Genomic DNA, 15,652 nt, shown 5'->3' on the forward strand with positions numbered 1-15,652 from the left:
AAGCAGTCCTCCCACCTCAACCACATTGGTGCTGGGATTACAGGCATGAGTCACTGCACCTGGCCCCTTGTGCTATTTTGGAGCTGAGGTTAGAGTTTTCTGTCAAAACCAAGAAACTCAGTTATGGATCTATCTCAAAGCTGCACTGGGCTGCTGCTGTAGGTTCAGGGAGTAAGTAAACCCATCCATCCCTTTGGGCTGAAAGTTCCAGCCCTCTAATTCCCTAATCATTTGGTCTTTCCCATGACTGGCTCCTTCCTGAGGCTAAGACTCCTCATTCATTAACATTAAGTCAGGGAAAAAGGCTCTTTATAAATAACAAAAGACACTCCTATCAGAAAATTCAGGAAATTTTGGCATACTCAAGGGCTTACCAAATATATTTCATAATATACCCCACAGTGGGGAAGTATTGGTACAAATTAAAGAAGAGATGGAGGAGGGCGGGCTAGGCAATGGAATCAGCAAGAATACAGGCCCAGAGGTTAAGTATGATAAGAAAAAAAATTGAGCTGGGCACGGTGGCTCACGCCTGTAATCCCAGCTCTTTGGGGGGCCGAGGCGGCCAGATCACTTGAGGCCAGGAGTTTGAGATCAGCCTGACCAACATGGTGAAACCCCGTCTCTACTAAAAATTACAAAAATTAGCCGGGCGTGGTGGCGCTTGGCTGTAATCCCAGCTTCTCAGGAGGCTGAGGCAGGAGATTCGCTTGAACCCGGGAGGCAGAGGTTGCAGTGAGCCGAGATCAGCCCACTGCACTCCAGCCTGGGCGACAGAGCGACTCCGTTTCAAAAAAAAAAAAATTAATAATTAAAAAAAAATCGCAGGGCAAGTGGGCGCGCTTGTAGTCCCAGTCACTTCGGGGAGCCGAGGTGGGAAGATCGCTTGAGCCAGAAGGTCGAGGCTGCAGGAAGCCATGATCACGCCACTGCCCTCCAGCCTGGGTGACAGAGTGAGACCCTGTCTCGAAAAATACCAAAAAACAAATAAACAAACAAAAAACCAAAACCAAAAAAACGAGCCACTGACAGTTCTTGGGTATGGCTGAGACTCGAGATGAGATGCCAGTGGGGTGGGCAGTAGGAAGTGCAGAATAAAATGTAAATTTGAACTGAGTCACCCTGCAAGGCCTGAGAGGCCAAGGCTTCACTGTGAGTGGGAGCTGGTAGGCTTAGCAGCAGAGGGAAAAGCAGCGTCGAGTTTTGGAGGTCACTCGACTTAGGTAAGAACAGACTGACTGACTGCTAGGCATTTTCTTCCTTTCGTTCAACAAATATTTGCGGAGTGCCTATTACGTGCCAGAAGCTGTTCTGGACACTGAGAAACAGGGATGAAGAAGAAACAGATCCAAGCCTTCCTGAGAGTAACGTCCCCAGGTTTCATGGATGAGGAAACTGAAGGTCGTCCTGACTCAGGCTCATGGCTCCGACCCCGGCTTCTGTGGTTGGAGGGCAGCACCTTACTTAGATTCCCAGCGCACGTGGAGCAGTCTGCCGGTCGGTTGTCTGGCTGCGCGCGCCACCCGGGCCTCTCCAGTGCCCCGCCTGGCTCGGCATCCACCCCCAGCCCGACTCACACGTGGGTTCCCGCACGTCCGCCGGCCCACCCCAGCTGACGTCAGCATAGCTGTTCCACTTAAGGCCCCTCCCTCGCCCAGCTCAGAGTGCTGCAGCCGCTGCCGCCGATTCCGGATCTCATTGCCACACGTCCCCGACGACCGCCCGACGTGCATTCCCGGTACGGTAGGGCCCTGCGCGCACGGCGCCAGAGGGATGGGCAGGTAGAGCCAACTGCCTCTGGTTCTGCTGGCCTCCGCTGCTCGCGAAGGGGTTCCTGCTCCCGGGAGGTGTAGGAGCCGCTTTCCAGAAGCACAGCCCGGAGACGTCTGGGCGGCGGCCCACACAACGCATGTGTTCGGAGCTCGCCGCGCTCTGCTTTTGCTCTAAGCGGGAACCATGGCTTCTGGCCACGCTGGGGAACCGAGGAGTTGGCCGCACCCAAGCAGGGGTCGAAAGCCCGGGTGGATGCGGAACAAGGATCTGATAGGCCTTAAGGGTGGGGGATACCTCTGGGCTCGAAATCGGCGGGCGGTGCAAAACTCGAGGTCGAGTTCTCGGAGCCCGTAGAGCCAAAAAAGCCTCAGCTTGTCCGGGGCGGGTTCTTGAAAGCCGGAAAGCGGCTGAGTACCACGTGGCTTGCATTTTTCTCTTGGGACGCTCGAGAGGTGGGCTCCGTGAGGGCAGCTGCTGCCTGCAGATTATAGGGAGCTCTTTGCGCATTTATTAAGAAGCTACTGGTGTATCTCGCGCTGTGCTAGGCATGGCGCATGCAAAGATGAAGCAGGCAGCATCCCAGCCCTTCCGCACCTCAGACGGTCAGTTGAGTAGGATCCGCCGGTACCAACTCCTCCTTTTAACAAATGGGGAGACCGAAAGCTAGGAGACAGTCAGGGATCTCTAAGTTCCCAGTGAGTAGGCGGCAGAGGTGAGGTGTAGAACTCGTTTTTGCATGTCTCTCGCCTCTAGACGCACCCTTCCCTCATCCCATGCTCTCCCACCTCCGCCCCTACATCAAAGGTAGCATTGGATCCCGGGGCCGTTCAGTGAAGCTAGCAGGTGTCCGCAGGAACTCCCTTCCCCCTGCCAGGCTAGAAACCTTACAAGGCTGTCTAGAAATAGCAGTGATTTGTAAGGAGAGACCCGGCTCCAGCTTGGTGACTCTGGGCTGACTGCCTGCCTAGAGGTCCTCTCGGATTTTTGCCCTTTGGAGTGGTGTCAAAACTAGACGTGATACTTTGGGGATGCAGCCTGTGATATTTCCTCCAGCGAATGCAGTGCAGGGTTGGATTAACAAGGTGGAAAGAATTCGAGGGTTCCACCAAGTAGCTATTAACTCTAGGGCTGCAGGCCTCAGGCCTTCTGCAGCTATTTCTACACTCCCTGTACTGAAACTATTTCTTCATACTGGGCCTCACAGGCCTTTGCAACAAGGATCACGGCAGAAGCCACACCGTGTGCCTCCCTCCCGGTTGGTTAACAGGCCCTGGTTTCTAGTATTGCGATTTAAAGTCTGGCGCTGGCTGCACGCCAGACCTGGGAGGCTGCCAGCTAGGCTTCACGTTGCTGGCGTCTGCTTCGGGGCATTCATTAGGTCTGAAGTCTGAATCCCAGCTCCCTCTCACCCACTGAGCTGCATAGCTCCAGATTGCCTCTGCTTACGGGCGGGGCTTCTCAGCCTTCTGCCTTCTGGCCGGATGCCCGCTTCCCAACGGCCGGAGGCCGCTAGGCTAATCGGCTTCGCCCTGCGCGCTGTAATGCGCATGCGCACGCGCACAAGTTCCTGGGCCCGCCCATCTTCCGGACTTGGGCGGGGCGTAAAAGCCGGGTGTTCGGAGGACCCAGCAATTAGTCTGATTTCCGCCCACCTTTCCGAGCGGGAAGGAGAGCCACAAAGCGCGCATGCGCGCGGATCACTGCGGGCTCCTGTGCCTTGGGCTTGAGCTTTGTGGCAGTTAATGGCTTTTCTGCACGTTATCTCTGGTTTTTACTTGAGAAGCCTGGCTGTGTCCTTGCTGTAGGAGCCGGAGTAGCTCAGAGTGATCTTGTCTGAGGAAAGGCCAGCCCCACTTGGGGTTAATAAACCGCGATGGGTGAACCCTCAGGAGGCTATACTTACACCCAAACGTCGATATTCCTTTTCCGCGCTAAGGTATGGGCCTTCACTCTTCACAGACCCTGTCATTAGGCCTTTCAACTCTCTTTTGGCAACCATTAGGTTTTTTCCCCTCCCTTTTAAGTCATCTCTAGTGATTTATAGTGGCAAATACCCCCAAAGGAAGTAAAATAGCTTAAAAAAATCTCTTGGTTAATAAACATTAAAGAAGCTGTAGTGACACTAAATGTTTTTCCTCCTATAGATTCCTTTTGGTTCCAAGTCCAATATGGCAACTCTAAAGGATCAGCTGATTCATAATCTTCTAAAGGAAGAACAGACCCCCCAGAATAAGATTACAGTTGTTGGGGTTGGTGCTGTTGGCATGGCCTGTGCCATCAGTATCTTAATGAAGGTAAGTGAGAGTCTACCACACTGGAAGCCCATACCTTGACCCCATCCTCTACCCCCACTCCTACACCTAGAATTGTATTATTACATTTCATGTAACAGTATTTAGATTCATGCACTCATTCGGATAACTTTCTGTGAAACAAACTTTTGAAATATGATAATACACCAAAAGTGTATCTGAAATTAAAAAGAATCAAAGGTTGTCAGGCTGGAGACCCAGTTCCTAAAATTCATTATTCTGTATTAACATGCATGGATTGACTACCAATGAAAAGGAAGGGTCCATGATTTTAAATGAGCCAAAATTCTTTTAAAGTGATTTTTGAATTGAAAATAACAATTCAAAAATTGTCATTTATTGGTAAAATTATATGGGAAATCATAAGTTCTCCCACCCAAATCTCATTGCCCCTGTGCCTTGGATAGCAATTTTGTTATCAATTATGGAGCTAAAATTTAATTAGAAAAAAGAAATTGTGAGTAAAGCACTCCTTATTACACTATTGAAAGCTGATTTATATTTAAAAGAAATTGAGGCAGCTTACAACATTAAAATGTCTGAGGCGGGGCACAGTGGCTCATGCTTGTAATGCCAGCACTTTAGGAGGCTGAGGTGGGCGAGGTCAGGAGATGGAGACCATCCTGGCTAACACGATGAAACCCCATCTTTACTAGAAATACAAAAAATTAGCCGGGTGTGGTGGCATACGCCTATAGTCCCAGCTACTTGGGAGGCTGAGGCAGGAGAATTGCTTGAACCCAGGAGGTGGAGGTGGCAGTGACCCGAGATAGCACCACTCCACTCCAGCCTGGGCGACAGCGAGACTCCATCTCAAAAAAAAAATCTGAAGTTAAGATGTGGAGTTTCTAATAAAAGTAAAATGATGAATTCTGGGTTCTAAATAGACATGGATTCAAGTGAGAAGGGACTAAAGACAGAAATGAGCCATGAAAAGGCCTTGTAACAACACAGGTGACTCTACATATGTTCTTAGGAAACGCCACATAATACACCAACTTTTATTCCTTACCCACTAGATGAGAAATTGATGCTGTTTTCCCCACACCTACAAACCACCTATGGTTTTTCTCTGTGATGGCCTCTGGCTCAGGTGTGGGTAAGAAGAGTAACTGATACTCATTATATTGTGGATGATTTAGGGATAGATCTGCAGCTTGAATAACTTTTGGTAACGATAGACCACATCCAGTTGTATTAAAGCTGTTATTGGTGCTCCTGGCCTGAAATGGACCTATGAACTTTGAGTTGCAACTATAAGGATATTTTTTGCCCGTATTATACACTGCACAAACCTATTTATCCATAACTGTTAGTATTGGTTCATATATGGTTCATATATGGAATCAACCAGGGAATAGTTCAGATTCCATCTCTGAAAGATGGGCGGAAATCAGACTTTTTAACTTTTTAACTTTTTTTTTTGAGACGGAATCCCGCTTTGTTGCCCTGGCTGGAGTGCAGTGGCACGATCTTGGCTCACTTGACCTCCTGGGTTCAAGTGATTCTCCTCTCTCAGCCTCCCGAGTAGCTGGGACTACAGGCACCCACTGCCACGCCTGGCTAATTTTTGTATTTTTAGTAGAGACAGGCCTTCACCATATTGGCCAGGCTGGTGTTTTTTTTTTTTTTTTCTGAGAAGGAGTCTCGCCGTGTCGCCCAGGCTAGAGTGCAGTGGCGTGAACTCCGCTCACTGCTAGCTCCGCCTCCCGGGTTCATGCCATTCTCCTGTCTCAGCCTCCCAAGTAGCTGGGACTACAGGCACCCACCACCACACCTGGCTAAATGTTTGTATTTTTTAGTAGAGACGCGGTTTCACCGTGTTAGCCAGGATGGTCTCGATCTCCTGACCTTGTGATCTGCCTGCCTCGGCCTCCCAAAGTGCTGGGATTACAAGCGTGAGCCACCGTGCCTGGCCAGGCTGTCTTGAACTCCTGACCTCAAGTGATCTGCCCGCCTCGGCCTCCCAAAGTGTTGGGATTACAGATGTGAGTCACTATGCCCGGCCAGAACATTTCTTACTAATTTCAAGTCTTGACGCTGGTCTATATCACCTAGTTAAATGAATAACAACCTAAAATTGGTGTGTAGGATGGAATTTGAGAGAGTAGACAGAGCAGTTTTATATAATTGGAAGTTATTCTAGCAACTGCCAGTCCAGTGTTCTGCTTCCACATCTGCAGTGGTGGAATTCCTATAGAGCTCGCTTCAGTGGGGAGACAGGGCTGGAGAGAGGGTCAGTGCTATCTATGTATGGAGTAATCTGTAAGTCAGCTTTTGAAATGGGGTGCCCTCTACTTTGAATATCTCGATACTGTACTAATAAAGTAACAGAACTTCCCTATGCCGGAAATATAGAAATTTTTCATGCTCTTCTAAAAATCTGGAAGTGGCAATTTTCCATTTAACTAAAGATTTGATGTCTTTTAGGACTTGGCAGATGAACTTGCTCTTGTTGATGTCATCGAAGACAAATTGAAGGGAGAGATGATGGATCTCCAACATGGCAGCCTTTTCCTTAGAACACCAAAGATTGTCTCTGGCAAAGGTTGATTTCAACAAGTTTATATTATAATCCATGCTTGACTTAAATTCTTTTTCCAGATGGTCTCCATTTGTTGCTTAGGGTAGAGTGCAGTTGCACAATTATGGCTCACCACAGCCTCGAACCCTGGGCTCAAGCAATCCTCCTTCCACTTCATTACCCCCTCCCCCTCACAAAGAAACTGGGACTATAGGGTATGCTACCATGCCCGGCTAATTTTTTTACTTTTTGTAGAGATGGGGACCCACTGTGTTGCCCAGGCCTGTCTTGAACCACTGGGCTCAAGTGATCCTCCCTCCTTAGCCTTCCGAAGTACTGGGATTGCAGGTGTGAACCACTGTGCCCGGCTTTAGACTTAAATGCTTTATCAGGCTTGAAATCCTAGCTCTTTAAAGATTTTGTTTTAAATGCCGGGTGCAAGAGCCTGGGAACAATTTCACTTAGGTGCCTGTGAATATCAAAGTTTCAATTTCTGGCAAATGGTTTAAAATAGAAATCCAATTTGTCCATGCTATGCAAACCATCTGAATTAGAATGTAATGAGTAAAGCTTAAACCTTAGGTCTGTATTTAACCACATTGTGTTACTTACTTGCCCCCACATCCTTTCACACACGAAGTTGAGAATAGGGTAAATAAATGAGCCTGTTCAGCTAATACTCTTGGCTTGACCCTTTCACACTTAACAGCACCAGCCAAGAAACCTGAATGTGAGCCCAAATAGTGTCTGTTTTGATACCTGAAAATCACTGGCCACCTTGCTGATGGGCAACTCCCTTCATCACTGGTTTAACTCTCTTGTGCCATAGGGTATCTAGAAGCAAAATATGTTTGTTAAGTGTAAAGCTGTCTCTGCTTAAAAACAAGTCCCCCCCCCCCCCCCCACCACCACCACCACCACCACAACCACACACACACACACACGAAATTGCCTGTTCCTGGGCTGATAGGACACCAGTTAAGTGGAAACCAGGAGTATGGAAGAGTGTGAATGTTGAGCTTGGGGATCAAAAAATTTGAGGATATGTAAGAAATTAATAGGAGAATCAAATAATAAACTTGATTTCCTCCAGCTCTCCCTAATTGTAGTTACGTAAAGTTACAACTTGACTAAAACTAGAATACAAGGAAGATGTTGACATGCTCTTCCTCCATTTAAGAAGCCATAATGATAAAACTCTAAGAACAAGAAAGGTTTGTGGAGCATTTATGGAACAAATTTTTGCTGCCTAGGTAAAATTTATTCTAAAGGCCTTAATCTGGTCATTATTCCCCTTTTCTCTAGACTATAATGTAACTGCAAACTCCAAGCTGGTCATTATCACAGCTGGGGCACGTCAGCAAGAGGGAGAAAGCCGTCTTAATTTGGTCCAGCGTAACGTGAACATCTTTAAATTCATCATTCCTAATGTTGTAAAATACAGCCCGAACTGCAAGTTGCTTATTGTTTCAAATCCAGGTGAGGCTTTTGACTGCATAAAAATTGACAAGCTATAGTAAAACTGATAGTATATGATATATATATTATATATATTTTAAATATTTTGAAATATTTTAAATACATTTTTAAAAATATTTTCGAATATTATTTTAAAATATATATATATATTTTGAGGCGGAGTTTTGCTCTTGTCGCCCAGGTTGGAGTGCAGTGGCGCAATCTGGGCTCACTGCAACCTCTGCCTCATGGGTTCAAGCGATTCTTTTGCCTCAGCCTCTCAAGTAGCTGGGATTACAAGTGCCTGCCACCACACATGGCTAATTTTTTATATTTTTAGTAGAGACAGGGTTTCACCATGTTGGCCAGGCTGGTTTTGAACTCCTGGCCTCAAGCAGTCCATCTGCCTCCCAAAGTGCTAGGATTACAGGCGTGAGCCACCGTGCCCAGCCACGCATATTTATTGATTCATTTATTTTTCTTTTTTTTTTTTTTTTTTTTTTTTTTGACACTGAGTCTCGCTCTGTCGCCCTGGCTGGAGTACAGTGGCTTGATCTTGGCTCACTGCAAGCTCCGCCTCCCGGGTTCATGCCATTCTCCTGCCTCAGCCTCCTGAGTAGCTGGGACTACAGGTGCCCACCACGACGCCTGGCTAATTTTTTGTATTTTTAGTAGAGACGGGGTTTCATCAGGTTAGCCAGGATGGTCTCGATCTCCTGACCTCGTGATCTGCCCGCCTTGGCCTCCCAAAGTGCTGGGATTACAGGCGTGAGCCACCGTGCCTGGCGATTCATTTATTTTTCATGTTTCATTTCCCTTCTAAGGAGATTTGTGTGTGTGTGTGTTTTGTTTTTTAATAATTTTAAAACATTAAAGGGAATACAATGCCTTTAAATGTAGTTGGAGCTTAAAATTACCTGCCCAAGATCTTGGATAAGGGATAAGTTTGTGAATAATTGTTATTCTCTTTTTTTTTTTTTTTTTTTTTTTTTGAGACAGTCTCACTTTGTAGCTCAGGCTGGAGTGCAGTGGTTCGATCTTGGCTCACTGCAACCTCTGCCTCCTGGGTTCAAGCAATTCTCTTGCCTCAGCCTCCCAAGTAGCTGGGATTACAGGCACGTGCCACCATGCTCGGCTAATTTTTGAAGTTTTAGTAGAAAGGGGTTTCACCATGTTGCCCAGGCTGGTCTCAACTTCCTGAGCTCAGGTGATCCATCTGCCTCAGCCTCCCAAAGTATTAGGATTACAGGCGTGAGCCACCGTGCCCGGGCCCATAATTGTCTCTTAGTTGATAAACAGTTTATTTTCATAAAACTGTTACTATACTTTTTTTTTGAGAGCATGTCTCACTCTGTCGCCCAAGCTGGAGGGCAATGGGATGATCATGGCAGCTTTGACCTACTAGGCTCAGGTGATCCTTCTTCCTCAGCCTCTTAAGTAGCTAGGACTACAGGCGTGCACCAATATGCCTGGCTAGTTTGTTAAAAGTTTTTTGTAGAGATGGGGTTTTGCTATGTTGCCCAGGCTGGTCTTGAACTGCTGGCCTCAGGCAGTCCTCCCACCTCAGCTTCCCAAAGTGTTGGGATTACAGGTGTGAGTTGTCATGCCCAGCCAAAACTACTTTTTGAATAATTAATGGACTTGATATACATAGTGTAGAGGCTTAAAAATATTAACAAAATTATTGGTTAGCCATGATCAATATCAAGATCCTGAAAAGCCATATATCTGGAGTAGCCTATCATTATCTAATGATCACCTAGTATCTGCTTAAGTGTTTTCTTCATAGTAGGGATATCTTTTTTGTGTGTAGGGAGAGGATAATGGGTGATTTTTGTTTTCTCCTTTTTCATAGTGGATATCTTGACCTACGTGGCTTGGAAGATAAGTGGTTTTCCCAAAAACCGTGTTATTGGAAGTGGTTGCAATCTGGATTCAGCCCGATTCCGTTACCTGATGGGGGAAAGGCTGGGAGTTCACCCATTAAGCTGTCATGGGTGGGTCCTTGGGGAACATGGAGATTCCAGTGGTAAGCATAAGTTATTTTCTTTTTGTTTTTGAAAAGATTATATAAAAAGTCGATGGGCATTGTATTATTCAATTAGAGCCTAATCAAATATCCATTCAGTAGGATGGAATGGTTTCCCGAAATCTAGCATTTTGTATAATTATATGTTAAGAATTGTTAAGATGGTTGCCATTTTATATGGCATTTTATGGCGAGGGGGACGGGAAATGAAATTTCTCTTCTTACCATGGATATCTTAAGACTGTAGTTCTTAGGATGTCTTCAGTCATTTAATATCACAGCTCTTTATACCTGACTTGTACTGCCTGGCCCTGAAAAGATGAGCAAATCCAAATGCACAAAAGTTATATTATCACAGTTGAAAAATGTTATGATTAGGTTCTGTATGCTAAGAAAACCCCCCTTATGTTCTCATACTATCTTTATATTTCAAATATACATGGGTTAAACATTTCAATTGGCTAGAGAAACAGGTTAGAATACAGTTAAAATTCTTAGTTTTACATAATGTAAGTAAATGAAAATCTAATCTAAAAGTGAGTAATGACTACATTAGTAGTCTTGACCATCTACCAAAATTGAGTATTCTTCCTCCGAAGATAAGAGAGTTAGGAAAGTGAATCACAATTACTAATCTGTTGGTACATGAAAATAAATGTAGTCTGTACTATTTCTTTTAGTGCCTGTATGGAGTGGAATGAATGTTGCTGGTGTCTCTCTGAAGACTCTGCACCCAGATTTAGGGACTGATAAAGATAAGGAACAGTGGAAAGAGGTTCACAAGCAGGTGGTTGAGAGGTAATAAATCTTTTAATTTGGCAACACAGAATATTAACATTTACTATTTTTATTTAAAAGGTTAAAATTGTAATAGTATTTGCATTTGAGAACTTTTTGTTAGAAAACTTGTGTGGTTTTTTTGTTTTGTTTTGTTTGAGACAGAATCTTGCCCTTTCGCACAGGCTGCAGTGCAGTGGCGCAATCTTGGCTCACTGCAACCTCTGCCTCCCGGGTTCAGGCGATTCTCCTGCCTCAGCCTCCTGGGTACCTGGGACTACAGGCATATGCCATGACGCCCGGCTAATTTTTTGTATTTTTAGTAGAGATGGGGTTTCACCATGTTAGCCAAAAAAAAAAAGAATGTGCCTCACCTTGCAAGGCCCAGGCCCTAGGATCACTTGAGCTCAGGAGTTCAAGGCCAGCCTGGGCAACAGGGCAAAACCCTGTCTCTACAATAAATACACAAATTAGCCAGGCATGGTGGTGAGCACCTGTGGTCCTAGCTACTTGAGAGGCTGAGGCAGGAGGATCGCATGAGCCTGGGAGGTCAAGGTTGCAGTGAAGCGAGATCCTGCCACTGCACTCCAGAGCCTGCTAGCCTGGGTGACAGAGTAAGAGCCTGTCTCAAAGGAAAAAAAATTATTGAAATAGGGAAGCTTTCAACTTGGTGGCATTATTTACCTTTGTGGTCCTGTGTGGACCTCAGGTCTATAGAATTAAAAAATGAATCATAGCCGGGCATGGTGGCTCATGCCTGTAATCCCAGCACTTTGGGAGGCCGAGGCAGGCAGATCACGAGGTCAGGAGATCGAGACCATCCTGGCTAACACGGTGAAACCCCATCTCCACTAAAAATACAAAAAATTAGCCGGGCGTGGTGGCAGGCGCCTGTAGTCCCAGCTACTCGGGAGGCTGAGGCAGGAGAATGGCATGAACCTGGTAGTTGGAGCTTGCAGTGAGCCGAGATCGCGCCACTGCACTCCAGCCTGGGCGACAGAGCGAGACTCCATCTCAAAAAAAAAAAAAAGAAAAAAGAATCATAATCTTTAGTTCATAACATATTCTTGTGATTGGTCAAGCAAGGCCCTCTTGTTTGTATTTGTTTAATTAAATAAAACCTGTGAACCCACCACCCAGCTCAAGAAAGAAACACAACATCTGTCAAATAACATTGTTGAATCAGAATTTAGTATTCTGCTGGTGTTTGGAAATAAGTGGATTCTGTGCTCTTTCCCCCAGCTATCCCTCTGTCCCCCTCACGCTCCCACTTGAGATAATCCTGAGTTAAGGATGCTATGTTATCTTGGATTTCTTTTTAAAATTCAATATTATATTTTTAAGAATTATCCAATTTTTTTTACAAGTAGCTATAGTTTATTTTTTGATAGCTGTGTAATATTCCATTGTATCAGTATACCATGATTTATCCATTCTTCTGTTGGAGGACATTGGAAAGATTGTCATGTTTTTGCTGTTACTAACAGTACTGTTAATGACTATCCCTGTACATAATATCCTAGCATACATGTGCAAGGGTTATTGGTATAATGCAACATTGTGGCATTATTTACTGTAAAATGTGTATTAATGAAAACTTTGTTTTTCTTTCTTTCTCCCACCCTGCTTTTTCTGCCTTCACCTATGGTTTCCTATCATACAGTGCTTATGAGGTGATCAAACTCAAAGGCTACACATCCTGGGCTATTGGACTCTCTGTAGCAGATTTGGCAGAGAGTATAATGAAGAATCTTAGGCGGGTGCACCCAGTTTCCACCATGATTAAGGTAGGTCTATGTAGTGATACGCTGTATTTGAATGCTTTTTGCTGGCTTTTTAAAAAAGATTCTTCTGAGAAAGATTAATACAAGTCTTCCATTACTGACTTAAGTGAAATAAATTAATGTACCCACAGCTTTCCTTTTTTGAAAGAAATGGTTGAGCTTTAGGATTAATGTCCATTAGGCCTGTTCAACACATAGATACTTGATAATTTGACTACAAAAAAGTCTTGTTCAATTATGCTGAGGTAGGTGGAAGACTATAAAAGAAATAAAGTATTTCTCCATTGGGGAAAATAGAAATTATATTCAAGTTAGCGTTATGTTACTATTTTTAATGACTTTCTTTTATACTATTAATTAAATCATAACTGAACACCTGGAAAGGAATTTCTACTTATCAAAGTTTTTTATTTTTTTGAGACAGTCTCCCTCTGTCACCCAGGCTGCAGTGCAGTGGCCAATCTCGGCTCACCGCAACCTCTGCCTCCCAGGTTTAAGCGATTCTTCTGCCTCAGCCTCCTAAGTAGCTGGGACTACAGGTGCGTGCCACCACGCCCGGCTACTTTTTGTATTTTTAGTAGAGACGGAGTTTCACCATATTGGCCAGGCTGGTCTCGAACTCCTGACCTTGTGATCCACCCGCCTCGGCCTCCCCGAATGCTGGAATTGCAGGTGTGAGCCACCGCACCCGGCCTCAAGTTGTATTTTAAAATCTTCATAATTAGGCCGCACACAGTGACTGACAGCTGTAATGCCAGCACTTTGGAAGGCCAAGGGCAGGAGAATTGCTTGAGCCCAGGTGTTTGAGACCACCCTAGGCAGTATAGTGAGATCTTGCCTCTGTTAAAAAAAAAAAAAGGGCCATGTGCGGCAGCTGATGCCTGTAATCCCAGCACTTTGGGAGGCCAAGGGGTGGATCACCTGAGGTCAGTAGTTCAAGACCAGTCTGACCAACATGGTGAAACCCTGTCTCTACTAAAAATACAAAATTAGCCAGGTGTGGTGGCAGGCGCCTGTAATCCCAGCTACTTGGGAGACTGAGGCAGAAGAATCACTTGAACCCAGGAGGTGGAGGTTGCAGTGAGCCGAGATCGCACCATTGCACTCCAGCCTGGGCAACAAGAGTGAAACTCCATCTCAAAAGAAAAAAAAAAGCGGCTGGGCTCTGTGGCTCATGCTTGTAACCCCAGCACTTTGGGAGGCCAAGAGGTGGATCACCTGAGGTCAAGAATTTGAGACCAACCTGGCCAACATGGTGAAACCCCATCTGTACTAACCATACAAAAATTAGCCAAGTGTGGTGGCGCACGCCTGTAGTCCCAGAAGGCTGAAGCAGGAGAATCACTTGAACCCTGGAGGTGGAGGTTGCGGTGAGCTGAGATCGTGCCACTGCACTCCAGCCTGGGCGACAGAGCGAGACTCTGCCTCAAAAAAAAAAATAAAAAAAAAAAGCTTTATAATTATAGAGACTGTAAGTCTTGGGAAACCTGGGAATGCATAGACAAAATGTGAGATTTTTTTTTTTTTCATTTCATCTTCAGGGTCTTTACGGAATAAAGGATGATGTCTTCCTTAGTGTTCCTTGCATTTTGGGACAGAATGGAATCTCAGACCTTGTGAAGGTGACTCTGACTTCTGAGGAAGAGGCCCGTTTGAAGAAGAGTGCAGATACACTTTGGGGGATCCAAAAGGAGCTGCAATTTTAAAGTCTTCTGATGTCATATCATTTCACTGTCTAGGCTACAACAGGATTCTAGGTGGAGGTTGTGCATGTTGTCCTTTTTATCTGATCTGTGATTAAAGCAGTAATATTTTAAGATGGACTGGGAAAAACATCAACTCCTGAAGTTAGAAATAAGAATGGTTTGTAAAATCCACAGCTATATCCTGATGCTGGATGGTATTAATCTTGTGTAGTCTTCAACTGGTTAGTGTGAAATAGTTCTGTCACCTCTGACGCACCACTGCCAATGCTGTACGTACTGCATTTGCCCCTTGAGTCAGGTGGATGTTTACCGTGTGTTATATAACTTCCTGGCTCCTTCACTGAACATGCCTAGTCCAACATTTTTTCCCAATGAGTCACATCCTGGGATCCAGTGTATAAATCCAATATCATATGTCTTGTGCATAATTCTTCCAAAGGATCTTATTTTGTGAACTATGTCAGTAGTGTACATTACCATATAATGTAAAAAGATCTACATACAAACAATGCAACCAACTATCCAAGTGTTATACCAACTAAAACCCCCAATAAACCTTGAACAGTGACTACTTTGGTTAATTCATTATATTAAGATATAAAGTCATAAAGCTGCTAGTTATTATATTAATTTGGAAATATTAGGCTATTCTTGGGCAACCCTGCAACGATTTTTTCTAAAAGGGATATTATTGACTAATAGCAGAGGATGTAATAGTCAACTGAGTTGTATTGGTACCACTTCCATTGTAAGTCCCAAAGTATTATATATTTGATAATAATGCTAATCATAATTGGAAAGTAACATTCTATATGTAAATGTAAAATTTATTTGCCAACTGAATATAGGCAATGATAGTGTGTCACTATAGGGAACACAGATTTTTGAGATCTTGTCCTCTGGAAGCTGGTAACAATTAAAAACAATCTTAAGGCAGAGTGCAGTGGCTCATGCCTATAATACCAGCACTTTGGGAAGCCCAGGTGGGCTGATCACTTGAGGCCAGGAATTAGGGACCAGCCTGGCCAACACAACAAAACCCCATCTGTTAAAAAAACAAAACAAAACAAAAAAAAAACAAGTAACCTTGGTGGATGTCTACTCAAGTTTTCTGTACATTTTTCTGAAAATACAACTGTGACCCTTATCCAGGCCTGAAAATCATACTTGTAAAGGTTAACTGAACAACATTATTGTCATTCCCAACTCCAGGGTCTTTTTCCAAAGATTCTTTCCTGAGAGCTAGTTAAGGGAAGGAATTATCTTAAAGCCTGGTTGTCCAATCTTTT

At 44.7% G+C, this 15,652-nt stretch overlaps 1 protein-coding gene across 2 annotated transcripts; it reads left to right on the plus strand.

Annotated features, from left to right (window-relative positions):
* Positions 1-1,661: 1,661 nt before the first annotated feature.
* On the plus strand, positions 1,662-14,931 carry LDHA (lactate dehydrogenase A). Of its 2 annotated transcripts, none has more exon segments than NM_001034096.1 (8): positions 1,662-1,738; positions 3,918-4,067; positions 6,516-6,633; positions 7,915-8,088; positions 9,923-10,096; positions 10,777-10,894; positions 12,537-12,660; positions 14,199-14,931. In NM_001034096.1, coding segments are annotated over 7 exon segments (999 nt in total). In that variant the 5' UTR covers positions 1,662-1,738; positions 3,918-3,941; the 3' UTR covers positions 14,364-14,931.
* The last annotated feature ends 721 nt before the right edge of the window (positions 14,932-15,652 follow it).

This window comes from Pan troglodytes, chromosome 9 (assembly GCF_028858775.2).
Source record: "Pan troglodytes isolate AG18354 chromosome 9, NHGRI_mPanTro3-v2.0_pri, whole genome shotgun sequence".
NCBI classification, from domain to species: domain Eukaryota; kingdom Metazoa; phylum Chordata; class Mammalia; order Primates; family Hominidae; genus Pan; species Pan troglodytes.